General features: G+C 41.7%; 1 protein-coding gene across 1 annotated transcript in view; it reads right to left on the bottom strand.

The window, feature by feature from the left end:
- METAP1 (methionyl aminopeptidase 1) overlaps window positions 1-13,883 on the bottom strand; it is a 51,890-nt gene extending 38,007 nt beyond the window's left edge. Inside the window, exon 1 of the mRNA XM_043438809.1 lies at window positions 13,699-13,883. Coding sequence (XP_043294744.1) covers window positions 13,699-13,812 — 114 coding nt within the window. The 5' untranslated portion in view covers window positions 13,813-13,883. The remainder of the gene's footprint in view (window positions 1-13,698) is intronic.
- Between the last annotated feature and the right edge of the window lie 588 nt (window positions 13,884-14,471).

Below are 14,471 nucleotides of genomic sequence, written 5' to 3'. Positions count from 1 at the left end.
AGCAGACAAAAGCACAGCCTCGCGTAGAGGGTGCACGTGACAATGTACACCAGACACGTGAATTTAAACACAACTGGACATGCAAACACACCTTCACATCTTTGAAAGTTTGCAACTTTCAAGGGTTCGTATGTAGGGCACTTACTACACAGAAAGCTGAGTGAATGGAGCTGTACAAGGAAGGAAACGTAATTCTACTGTAACAATAATACATCACACTTATGTAGCACCTACTATGGGCTAGTCACTATTCCAACTACTTGACATAGGTGAAGTCCTAACAATCCTATGAAGCAGACACTACTTATACAGTACCCATTTTACTGATGAGAAAGTTAAGCCACACTAAATGACCTGCCCAAGGTCACACAACTACTAAGGGACAAGCAGACTACGTGACTCAAAACCACTTTACAAATCAGAAGACAGCCACATGACAGGTGCGGAGTGTAACTGCCAAACCCTCTCCTTCATTCCAGGAAAGCTAGTGACAAGGCCTAAAACCAAATGATCAAGACAGAGAAATACAACCATGCTTTTTAGAGATACGGAATTGAATGCCAAAATAATCAGTTTAAAGTGGTGGAAAGAAAACCAAATTCTGGGGATATAATGTACAACATGATGAGTGTAGTTAACAATATTGTATATTTGAAAGTTGTCTAAAACGTTCTCATCACAAGGGAAAAAAACTGAAATTGTGAGGTGATGAATAATAACTGAACTTATGGTGGTAACTGTTTCACAAAGTATATATTATCTAATTATTATGTTGTATACTTAATAGGCTCCCTCAGTGGCTCAGTAGTAAAAAGAATCCGCCTGCCAATGCAGAAGGCCTGGGTTCAATCCCTGGGTTGGGGAGAAAGATACGGCAACCCACTCTAGTAAGAATTCCATGGACAGAGGAGCCTGGCGGGTTACAGTCCATGGGGTCACGAAGAGTCGGACATGACTTAGTGACTATACAATACCTTAAACTTATTCAATGTTCTGTCGATTATTTCTCAATAAAACTGGAAAAACTAATGCCAGGTTAAGAGATACCCAGTATTAGAATATTTGACTCTAAGCCACATGCATGTCTTTTCAAGAATCAAAGCCATATTGAACATAACAACTGGCATGATCTCTAAGATGTCCAGTGCACATATATTTAGGTTCCTTTTCTACAGCCAGTATTTTAAGTTGAATGCCGTTTTCCAGCTGCAGGAAGATTCTATCTAAAAGACAAGTTGTTTTCTGAGTTAAGGCATTTTGTCACTTAAAGTAGATTTAAACCAATTAACACAGCATTAAGGCAATGTGTTTATACTTTCTGCTCACAGTGTGACCAACTGGACAGCCTACTCTTTGCTCCACAACTGGGTATCCCCCCAGTGGCCAAAATACACAGCTCACCTCTTTAACCTCTTCCTGGGGGATGTCACTTTATGGTGAACAAGGCTTGTCAGGCAGGCATCAGCAAAGACAGTCATGTTATTCTTTCTTTTCACATCAATCTCACATCCTTCCTAACGCTGTCGTTCTCTGTGACTCACCTTTTACAGTGGGCACATCTACACATTCACCATTATTTGTTGACTGTTCCAAGTTTCTCCACTCAGAAGGTAATGTTATTTACAACATGACAACATCCAAAAATTCAATCATCAAATCTTCTTGAATTTTAAATAAACAAAGAATTTTTTATTTTAATTGCAAATGCATGCCATCTGGAGTATATCAGAGTAGGTGCCAAGTTTTTCTTTTTACCCCTACTGATCACAGAACTCTTGTAAAAAGAAATCTAGAACTCTTTAGTATTTAAACAGAAAAGAGAGGGGCTCTGACTGGGACAGGAGCAGGGAGGTGGTACCACTCTGACCTATGCCCAGTTTCATACATATCGTATCTTTCAAAGCAATTAAGCTTCAATAATCAGATGCCCTCCTCCCCTCCATTCAAACCATACTTTCCTTCAAGAGTTCAGAAGATAACAACAAGTGATTTTAAATACAACCTTTTCTGTAAAACTCCTCCTGTCCCCCAGTGAGAAATGACACATCTTCTAAACCCTTTAGCATTTACTGCCTCTACAATTCAATTAATCATCTATTTCATGGTGATCTCTCTTAATTCGATTCTCTAGTAAACTGTGAACAAACTAAAATCAATATAAGTTTTTTAAAGGAACCATATTTCAAAATGCTTCTTCTTGATTGTCACTTCATACTGGGCAAAGTAAAAAGCCCAAGATGATATGCAAAGACCAACGGTTAAGTTTTGGTACACCTTAAGTATTCACGGTAAACTATTTTCTTTTCATATCTACTCTGAAAAGTCATAGCTATGGAAAAACTGCCAAGATTTAGAAATAACCCCCCTTGATTCTATTTCAGGGGGGAAAAAAAAAACTTTCAACAAGATTATCAACTTATTCCTAAAAAAGCAGAACATGTTTTACATTTTTCAGACTACCTGGTGTTCTAAAGAACCTTACAGTGCATTGGATCAATGCCATACCATGCCCATTTCTCTCCCAATTAAAATTTCAATGTAGCTATCATCAACTATTAATAAACATGCTGAAGTTCATCACATTCACTGAAAAGCAGCCATTCAAATAAATAGCCCTGTATTTTCCTCAGAGGATTTCAGAGTGCTTTGTACTTGGTTTGTGAGACCTACATCAAATCCCACCTTTTTAATAGGAGGACTAATAGGATTATTCTCATTAAATAAACTGAAGAACTGTCTCACAAAACAGCTTACCTAGCTAAAGACTTGTATTTCAAAATATATGAATATTTGAGGAAATGAAGGAACCAAAGTGTTCATAATAAATACCTCTCAAGACACCCGCCATCCTCTTACTTGCTGAGGCCATCAAGTAACAAGGGCACAGTCTTCAAAACCCCTGACAGCATCAGGTACATTCTGTACCTCCTAGTAACTCTTGAAGACTGAACAGTATTCCTTCCTTAGACCACAATCTCATTCTTCTCCCATTTCTTTACCCGACTAGGACCACTCAAAACCCCTGAGGGACTTATTCTCCACACCATGAAGAATCAACCTCTGACTCACCTCAGCAACCTTTCCTTCCTTATCTCTGAAAAATATACCAACAACCTAACTAAACCAGGGTGAGAGTTCCCCCGGAGAAGACCGCACTTTCCTTTCCCTTGCATGACCTCGTCTATCTGTTCCTGACACATTTACACCTTGTCCTCACAAGTTTTAACCTGTCCCTTCAGTCTGTTACAAATGCTACATTCGTAACGTGTCCACACCACACCCATCCCAGCCCACGCCTAACAACAGGGCACATTCCGCACTCCTCTGACAGAGCTTGTCTCACTACCCTGCTTTCCACCTGTTTCACTGCATCAAAGCACTGGCTATAGACTACCTACTGAAACTAGAAAGGTTAAGTTTTTACCCCACTTTTTCTTTAACACCAAGAGATGTCTACCAAGTTTTAGGAGCTGATATGGGGTAGTATGGTTCTCAGTCCTGAATAGGTCCTCGAATCACCTGGAAAATGTTTCTTTTAAAATACTCATGCTGTTGCCCACAAGTTAGGCAGAACAGTGGTTATCAGGGCTGAGTGGAGCAAGCAAAAGAGAGCTGTTTAATGAGCTGTTTCAGTTCTGCAAGATTAAAGAAGTTCTTGAGATATGTTCTACAACAATGCAAATATAATAAACACCGCTGAAAAGTACTTGTAAAAATAGTTAGGATGGTAATGTCTCTCTGTGTTCTTTACCTGTAGAAAAAAGAAATTCATTTTTTAAAAAGTTAAGTTACAAAGCTGTAGAACAATGATTCTGGTTTTGTTTGAAAAACATAAAAACAACAAGTAACACGTGAATGCTGACCATATGCCAAGCACTGATTTAGGCAGTACTATATGCACCAACCATTAATCCTCACAACTCTACAGGGTAAATTCTATTATTTCCCATTTAACAAATGAGAAAACTGAAGCACAGAAAAATTAACACGTTAAAAAAAAAAAAACCCACAGATAATGGCAAAGCCAGGTTTTAAATGCAGGCTCTCTTGAGACAGTTTCCATGCTCTTAACCTCTGTGTAATAAACATATAAAAGTCTGATAAGATAATAAACCAAACTGTAACATACTCTTAGGATACGATCATGACACAGCTTTCACTTTAAACACTTCTGTTTTAAATTTACGCAAAGGCCATGCACTGCTTTTTTTAACAAAAAAACAAATGGAGGTATTTACATTTTAAAAAAATATCCTCAGTGGAACACAAAGTCTCTGGCCCTGCTAACGATCACTTTATTTTCTTATATTTCTACTCAGACTCTTCACCACTGCAAGGCTGTGGTTACTTGCTGTTAACACACACGCCTCAGCTTGCTCCTACTTCCATAAACACCCTTCCCCTGGAGAGAATGTCCTCTCCTCCTCGCTAACAGACACCTTTTTACTTACCTTTTTATTTATTTTTTCCAGTGTGCCCAAATCCATTTCTTAACCCCTCCTCCAGGAGGCCTTCTAGGACCTTCCCTATACCATTTTTCACCTTTTTACTATGCTGCTTTGAAAAACTGCCCATTAGCAGTTTTATTTGTGTCCTCCAGAGCCATCAGCAAACTTCCTTGAAGATGTCAGTACCTTTCTTCTCCAGGCAGGGACTCCAGCCAGTGGCTCAGTATGGAGCATACTGAGCAGGCAGAACTAGATTTCTAAAGACATTCCTACCAGAAACAAGGGCTCCTTGGAGACAGGCTGGATTCCAGATCTGGGACAGGAAAACTACAAAGTAAACCTTATTTGTCTTGGGTCAGAAAGCTAGGGAACAATCAGAGACTACTGGAGGAAGGTCAAAAGGATATAGAATCCACCATCCTTCAAAGGTGCTATGGTAGAGTTAATTACAAAGTGAAAAATGTACAGTGAGCTGGCAGCACTTCCTAACCAAGTGATCACATTTAGGAGCGCCTCCTGATGTGATAGAATATGAAGTACACAGAGTCACTCACAAGTCCTGTCAAGAGAATCCTGACAGAACAGACAGGGGATAAGAGAACAACTTAAAGACACTACGAAGAAATAATCAGATAACCAAGAACATGTGCACTCTGCAAGACAACTGACTAGTCTCTTCAAAAAGCCAGGATCAAGAAAATAAAGATGAAAGGACTGTTCTATACTAAGACTAAGAAATGTAACAATCACATGCTACTTATGAGCTTTGAAAGGATCTTGGTTCCAAAAATTAACCAAAAACACAACTACTGAAATGTTTAGGAGATAACTGATCAATTCAAATAGGACTATTAGAAGATATTAGGGAATTCTTGGCAATATTCTTACATGTAATCATGGTACTGTACTAATAAGTAAGAAAGAATATCCCGGTCATTAGAAGATACATGCTGAAGATGTTTACATGTAACCATGTAATGGGTATGGTGTCCTGTTGTCTGTGACTTAAAATTTTTCAACCAATACATATACAAATGTAATACACATAAGAACTCATAAATAAAGCAATTAGAGCAAAATATGTAGGTGACGGTATACTGCAATTAGTTACAAGACTCTTCTTTCAACTTTTCTATGTTTGAAAATCATCACAATAAAAAGCTAGGGAGACTCAATAATGTTATAAAATAATTAAAAGAAAAAAATTCCTTGTCTGTAACTTTCACTTAGCACTCCAGGTCATATAACTTTTTTTTTTTTTTAAGTACTTCCTGTCCACACAAGTAACCATAAGCCTCTTGAGGACAGTAAATTTTAGCAGGTTTGCAAATGCAAAAATAACCCAACAAACATTGTTATTCATAAGTAACACAACAGGCAAAAGCCAAAACGTCTATTAATGTCAAGTCCTAGCTAGGACATGGAACAATATAAAGTTTCTCCTGATGGGAGAATAAGCACAATCACACTGGAAAAAAATCTGGCTCAGTCAAAACAGAGCTGAACGCATACATATCCCATGACCCAAGAACTTTTCTCCTGGTTGTACACCCAAGAGAAACTCTTGCACATAGGCATCAGGAGCTAGGTACAAGAATGTTTAGAGTAGTACTGTTTATAATAGTAAAAACCTAGAACAACCCAAATTTCCATCAACAAAGGAATGAATAAATTGATACATTAATTCACAAATACTATACAGCAATGAAAATGAAAGAACTAGAGCGACATGCAACAAGGGTGAATCTCAAGAACAGAATATAAAGAAAGCAAGTTGCAGAAGAATATGTGCAGTGATTTATAAAACCTTCAAAAACATCAAAACTAAACAATGCATTATCTAAGGAATCAAATACATGGAAAAGCAAATGAATGATAAAGGCAACTCAGAACAGGGAGTACCTTTAGGATGAGAGACACATAGGTGCTTTCTGGTTTTACTTGCTTCATTAATATATTCTTTTTAATAATTCAGGCGGTTAAGTACAGAGGCATTTACTGTACCATGTTTCTTTAGATACTATGGTTGACTTACTGTTAGTTTTTTATTCTATTCAACATCTAATAAAAACAAATGAGTTTTTTAAAAAAGTACAGATCCTGACTTTAAGGTGCTTAAAAACCTCAATTCAAAAGCAATACTAAATCACGTAATACCTCCATTTATATTTTCCTATACATTTTAGTAGTGAACTATGCAAGGTTATCAGTATTCAAATAGTTAAGCCCATCACTAGTACCAGTTAATGAAATAATCAGTAAGAAAATAAATGCCCAGTGTTGGGGGGGGGGGGTGCAGGGAGTCATGTCACATCTAAAACCTAATGTCACTTACAATTTACCTATTTTACTGAATGATTTGAGCTCGTGGCTTGATTGATAAGGCAGGGCAACCTTCAGAATCTGATGCAAAGGGCTGCCCTTTTGCACCTTTTATCAAGGCAGGATCAATTAATACAAGTTCTCAACAGAGATGGAGACATCTCTGTTGCCTGCCACTTTATGATAAGAAAATTGCTAAAGTCATAAAATCTCACTTATACCCTACCCACTCTTTAGAGGCCTGAGCCTATGACCTAGACAAAGGCCACAGCAGCAGACCCCATGACAGTGATTTTAGGAATGCCTTCCAACAGACACCACAGAGCTCTGGGGTATCACAAAGAAGTCCCCACTGAACCTGGCTATAAAACAGACAGGTTACTGGGGAAAAAAAAACAGAACTTTTTTTTTAAATAGAACACCTTAACGTGAGACCTATCCTCTTAATAATTTTAAGCATCAATATAATTCACACTGTTGTACGTACAATGGTAAAGAACAGATCTCTAGAGTTTATCCATCTGCAGGACTGAACTTAAATGCCTGTTGATTACTAACTTCCCATTTTCCCCTTCACCCATTCCACTCTTTGAGCCTAGGAATTTAACAATTTCAGGTACCTCATGTTAAGTGGAATCACTTTCAATGATTGGCTGATTTCTCTCATTCATGTTGTGACATACTGCAAATTTCCCTTTTTTGTTAAAACTGCCTCAGTTCAGTTCAGTCGCTCAGTCATGTCCAACTCTTCCCGACCCCATGAATCGCAGCACGCCAGGCCTCCCTGTCCATCACCAACTCCCAGAGTCCACCCAAACCCATGTCCATCGAGTTGGTGATGCCATCCCACCATCTCATCCTCTGTCGTCCCCGTCTCCTCCTGCCCCCAATCGTTCCCAGCATCAGGGTCTTTTCCAACGAGTCAACTCTTCTCATGAGGTGGCCAAAGTACTGGAGTTTCAGCCTAGGATTCCATTATACGTTTATGCCACATTTTGTTTACCCATTCATCTATCCATGGATATATATAGAGGTTGTTTCCACAACTTAGCTACTGTGAACAGTGCACAAAACGAAAAATCATTTGCAATGAATAGTTGAGAGGAAGTTTCAGAGGTCCCTCTCCCACATTCAACTACTGCAGCTAAATACACACGCTGAGAAAGGCGGGCCTAGCTAACAGGGTGTGTTAAACTGTTCTTTATTCAAAGTCAGACCCAAGGCTGATACCAATCAAAGAAAAAAAAAAAAAGATTTATAATTGTTGAGCTGCCAAAGCATGAATAAGCACATGCTTCAGGTTAAAACTGAGTCAAGAAAAGTTCAGGATCAAGCAGAGAGGATGGTTATATCTATATTTTATTTCATTAGAACTTTAACATGGAGAGAATCTCAACGGTTGCTCTATAGCATATTCCTGCCCATGATACATCTACTAAATGGATTTCCTACTAATACCAGAGACAACTCATTTATACAGGAGCCACCACGCTACTGATTCTCCCTCCTGTCTAGAGCTGGGTATGTGTTTAGCCATAGGCTTATGTGTCTGTCATTCCCACCAAATAAACTAAGACCAAACTAAAAATTGTGCAAGTATGCCAAACCTGAAAAAGACTCACCAAGAAAAAGGAAGAAAAAAATAAGTGACTAACACTTTTGTCACAAACTATATGAACAGTATAAGCTCATATCTACTTCCAATAGCCCTTCAATCTCTAAAACGGTAACTCGGAGTTAAAGATTGGTTAAACTTTTGATTATCTACCAACCAAAGGATGTTTGCTTTTTACAAGTTCTACAATAAAAATATAATTCATGCCAAAACTCCAACATAAGCATTTATAATACAAGCATGTCAATAAAAGGAGATCTCCATCCACCACCAGGAGGTTCTCAAACTAGTAATAATCCATTAACTACACTGTGAGAACTACCAGCACCTCAAGATGGGTTCAGTCCTTGGTTTATATACCAGCCCCACCATTACTCTATACTCTCAAGTAATCAAGATGATTTAAAATTTCACAAGAACATTTATCGAAAAGCAATTAAACAGCAGCTTAAAAATTAAAAAGAAAGCAAATTCAACCATAAATGAGTAAATACAGAACAGTACATCTATCACATAAAATATTATTCAGCCATTACAAACGATAATGTAAATGGAGCCATTACACACATTCCAAATGTATTACTTAAGACATAAAAGAGAGCAAATTCCCTAAGATTATATATATGATTGAGCCATTTTGATAAAAGTATATGCATATAAGTGTATGTAGGAATACATAAATGTTTGTAAGACTACCCATCAATAGACTTACAGAAATTATCACCAAGCAACCCTTCACCTGTATTTTATAATTCTTCTACAATAAAAGTTATTTTTATATTTAAGAAAAAAAAATCACAACTAGATATTGCTATCTTACCGCAATATCTAGAAACAGGGTGAGGTAATGTAAAGAATTTTGAGAAAATCCCTAGAAATGTCAGGAACTTTGTTATCAACGGAGAAAGTGTTTTAGAGGACAGGGTTACATTTCAAAGACCTACATATTGGAAGTGCAATTCTTTCCTCACTTTTCGACTCCAACATCCGAGATGCCCACCCACTCATTTTCTTACTGAAGACCCAGGCAGTCACTTTACATGGCCACTACTTCTTTGAAAGAACCAATTCCAAGAATTTGTTCAAAATGTTCATAACAAATAAGGCTCCTCCTCAAACATTGTAAACCTTCCTTATGGCTAGCTACAATGGTAGTAGACATAAGGCAGGTGCAACAACACTATTTACTGAACAGTGTTGAGGCACTTTGCACGCTCTTACTCACCTTCACCTCAATTATAAGGAGGGCATCATTAACCTACTCGAGGACATGGTCGCAAAAAACCCAGGTAAGACTCCAAACCCAGGCCTCTTCCCTTTAAGTTCTAAGGCCTTATGAAGGGCTGCAAATCACGCAGGTCCCTCTCTGCCGATCCTTTAACTACAGTCAAGATAGCATCTGCCCTGGGGTGTTCACTAACGGCTTGACTACTCTTTGCCTTTCCTTCTCAGGCCTAATGACATTTTTTCTTTCATTTAAAGCACTGAGTGCTTACTGTGTACAAAGTACTTACGAGAAATACAAAAATGAATACAGCACAACCTCCATCCTCAAAAAACTCTTACAAACTCTTTGGGACTATGAGTAAACTACTAAGCTTTAAACCTAGTCAGCTACTACCGAATAAGACGGATACAGCTATAAAGAATTACCATCAAACATCATAAACTCCTGTAAAGCTCGATTTCAAATGAAATAGGTTTTACTCATTAAAAGACCAAAATTTGTCTTAAAATTAAGTAAAAATATTTCTATCTTCTTAAGCATAAATACAGTATAATGATAAAAAGAGCTAACACTGATTAAATGTATTGCTACGCTAAGTGTTTCATTAATACATACAAACCCTGAGGTTGGTACTATTCAAAGCCCCGTTTTAAAAGGGTGTAACACGACCTCCCTGGTGGTACAGTGGATGAGAACCCACCTGCCAATGCACGAGAAATGGGCTCGATCCACGGTCCAGAAGATTCCACAAGCCACAGAGCAGCTCAGCCCAGTGCACAACTACTGAGTCTGTGCTCTAGAGCCCGCGAGCCGCAACTACTGAGCCCGCAGGCTGCAACCACCAACGCCTGGGTGCCCTAAACCCAGAGCTCTGCAGCTAGAGAAGCCACTGCAGTGAGATGCCCACTTGCCGTAACTACAGAATGCTGTTGCGCAGCAACAAAGACTCAGCACAAACAAAAATAATATAATTCAAGTCAAAAAATAAAAGGTTATAATACAAAACAAAGGTTACCTGCCTAAAGCAGACAGCTAGTAATAGAACTGTGATTCAGTTGTGGCAGTTCACCTCTTTATTCTGGCTTCCCTGGTGGCTCAGCGGTAAAGAATCTGCCTGCCCATACCTGAGATGAGGGTTCCATCCCTGGGCTGGGAAGATCCCCCAGAGGAGGAAATGGCAACCTACTCCAGTATTCTTGCCTGGAAAATTCCATGGACAGAGGAGCCTGGGGGGTTGCAGTCTATGAGGTCCCAGAATTGGACACAACTGAGCATGCATGAATGTACCTCTTTATTCTGCCTTTTGACGCAAGCATTTATTGACCACCTATTACATACAGAGCATTGTGTTGAGAAATGAGGAGAGGGCAGTGAGAGTTATTCATGATGCTCACCTTCTGATTGAAAGATAAACAAAAATCAAAAGATCAGAGTGCATAAAATGTTATAGAGAAAATAAGGTGGTGTGACAGGATAACTGGAAAAGGCTTACTTCTGTTCTCTTGTAGTTTTGTTCACAGCTTATTCCCAAAGACAAGCTGGTCAGACAATCAGCCTGGGGACCACAGAAGCCAGGAGAAGAGAAAAGACAGACCACTGCTAGTGAAGATGATCAGAGAAGTGGCAAGGAGAAGCCCCAGTTTCATCATAAATGTGGAAATTGGCTTAGTGATTGAACAAGGTCTCAAGCTGGGACTGAAAGAACATCTGTGATTTCAGAAGACAGGTGATATTCTGTGTAAAGGAACAAGTATAAATACAAACTCTGGTTAAAGCAAGAGAATAAAGCTGGACTCATAAGAGGTGCCCTGACTATGGGGCTAGAATCCTGCAAGCAATGGTAATTCTATTTGTTATAGGTTGGGGAGAAGCACAGTCAGACTGCTATGCTAGGGGAAAAATAACTTTTGCATGAAAGGTTTTGCTCCTTTGATTTGTGTGTGTGTGTGTGTGTGTGAGTGTTTACTTACAAGGTGGTAAATTACAGTAGAGAAATGAACTAAGAGAAACTGGTGAGAAATTTAAAAAACTGACTAAAGGAGGAAGCAACAGGAATGAAGAGAGAGAGTTTCAAGCATCAGTCAGGATATATTCCACTACAGGCGTAACAATGGAACAAGAAATATACCTGCAGAATCCAACATGAAATACCTACCGTACTAAATATACCCTGCGTGTTTTCACAAATGTGTTGGCATGTTTCCAAAAACCCCAATGAGCCAATGTCCTTTCTACTAAATAATACATGCCTAGGAGAGTATCACCTATCCTTGATGACTATAGTTTCACAGCATCTTTTCAGAATCTCAACAAGTGTCTGTACATATTATTTCATTTAACATTACAAAACGACAACTAAATTTAAGCAAAACGTAATCCGCCACATTGTTCTACTCAGAGAGTACATGATTTTCAAAAACAAACTACTGGATTTTCTTTTTAAGTCCAGGTCCCACATAGGCCTCAACAAATCACAGAATCTGAAAATTATTTTAAAGAAACAAAAGGACTCCGACCAGGTTCAGCATGTTGAGAAGTCCCAGTGCTATTTTTAGAAAGAGCAACACTTCTCCAAGTGTAACTTTTTCCAAATGATACTAACAAGGTCAAGGATCATATCCTACCTGAAAACAAGACCTGTACAACATTGCCAGGATCTTTTACAACGACTTATCTTACAAGTGTTGGACCTCTGGAATTTTATTTTCATCTTCATTTCACATACAGCTTTATGTTTACACATTTTATATTTGAAAGTTATATTATTTGTGTTTATTGCTCATGTATGTTTTCCTTCTATTCATTTGTGTATATATACATACATATATATGTGCTACGCTCTACTGCCAGACTTAAAAAAAACTGCCTTTGTTTTATTAAGATTTCACATTCATTGGATAATTTGGGTCTCAGAAAAACCTTGTTAAATACATGAGTAAAAACTTCATCTTCCCCTCTGTACAGTGGTGGGACTGGAGCTCAGAAACATAAACCTGACTAGCTAAAGATCTCACAGTCAATGGCAAGGACAGGGCCCTGTCGGTACCTTTAGACTCTTTGTGCATGCTCTCCTCCCCGCAGGACACTACCAATTTCGTACTGGAACACTCCCGTGCCTCTCTCCAACAAAACTGGATTGTAACCAAAAGCCGTACAAATGCCGCCAGGCCAAAACTCGGGGCGTCTAAATGCAGCCGGAACACTAGGGCTCTTCAGTAAACAAACACCAGCAGACGTTTCAGTCCGGACACCATTCAATGCTGGCTTTGCTCCACTGCACAAAACTTGTTAAAATACGGCCTTAAAGCATAATCCTTAATGGAACTGTCTTTTTCGCTCAGTGGGAAGTTCAGTTAATCTGAGGTGACTCATATTGTTATCTTACGGTTTTGTAAATCAATAATTCTGAGTGCCAAAGGAAAAGAATGAATTACACAGATCCCTCTCCATCCGCAACTCCAAAGTTGCCTAAGTGTCAACGTGCGGCAGTAAGACCTAGGGACAGGGGTGGGTGGGGCTGGAGCTAGCACTGCCCCTCTCGGCGCCCCCACCGTCCCAGGTAACCCTTCTCCAAGCCCAGCGGGTCTCTTCCGACCCCCAGTCCCGTAGGACCAGAGTGACGACCCGGCCCCGCAGCCCCCACCGACCAAGACCAGAGCCCCGCCGGGAGCTGCAGCTGCGGCGACTCGCACAGCCAGGGCTGCCCCCTTCCCCGGCGACCCCACCTGTCCCGCGAAGCCCGCACACCTGGCGGCCCCCGCCCGCTCGGAAGATGCGCGTTGAGAACTGGCTCCCAAACGCGGCGCCCTAGGGCGGTCGGGAGACCGGCGGCAAGTCCGCTTCCGCCCCCAGCCCGCAAGGCAGCGAGCCAGCGCCCCCACCCCCGCGGGCGTCCCAAGCGGCCGGAGGGGCCCCTGATCCCCCGGAGGCGAGAGGGGGCGGCGGCGCGGCAGACTAGGCGGAGGAGGAAGAGCGGCCGGCGAACCCGCCCGGGGAAGAGGAGGAGCGTGTCCCGACCGGCCGCGAGGGCAAAGCGGAGCGGGGAGGGAGGCGGCGGCGGGGCCGCGGGGGAAGCGGGAGTCTACCTGCGAGCAGAAGTACGAGCCCTGGATGCCCAGCTTGAGGCAGGTGGGGCACTGGAGCTTGGCCTCGCTGCTGCAACCGTCCGTCTCGCACACACGCGTCTCCACCGCCGCCATGCTGCCTGGCCACTGGAGGAGCGCCTCACCGAGGAAGAAGGGGAGGAGGGAGGGAGGAACGGTTGGGCAGAGGGAGGGCAGGGGAGGGGAGAGAGGCCGCGCCGGGGGAGGAGCTCGGACCGCCAGGCCTGGGCGCGGGAGGAGGAGGAGGAGCGCGGGGCCTGCCCAGAGCACGTTGCGCGCCCCGCCCCCGCCCCGCGCGCGCAGCTGGCCCCGCCCCGTGGCCTTGGCCCCGCCCCTACCCGAGGCCCCCAGCCTCTCGGCCGCCAGTGCGCACGTGGTAGCCGCAAGGGTACCTGGCCTGCGCCTCGGCCCCTCCGCGCGGTCGCGCTTCTACCTGCCGCGAGCCGGCGCCCAGGGAAGGCCAGGTTCGGCCGACTAGGAAAGGCCCTCTCGGTGCCTAACGAGAAATCCCCAGTTGTCGCCTACTGACTGGATCCCAGGGTCTTGAACGTCTGCCATACGCTCAGGCCGTTGGAAAGGACGCTCCACTCCTCTGTGTTGGTCCACCCGGCAGCTCCTTGGAAAAGGAAAGTAACTCCATTTTAAAGTTCTGATTCGCGCAGATAGTGTCTGCTTTGAGGCCTAAGGACCGCCGCTCATTCACAAAGAAAGGAAGCCTGGGAACTGTTAATGAAGAAGTGTGCTAGGTTTTGTGT

Source organism: Cervus canadensis, chromosome 19 (genome assembly GCF_019320065.1).
Source record: "Cervus canadensis isolate Bull #8, Minnesota chromosome 19, ASM1932006v1, whole genome shotgun sequence".
Taxonomy (NCBI): domain Eukaryota; kingdom Metazoa; phylum Chordata; class Mammalia; order Artiodactyla; family Cervidae; genus Cervus; species Cervus canadensis.
Note: the sequence above shows the minus strand (reverse complement) of the source record. Positions and strands in the feature narration are given on the sequence as shown.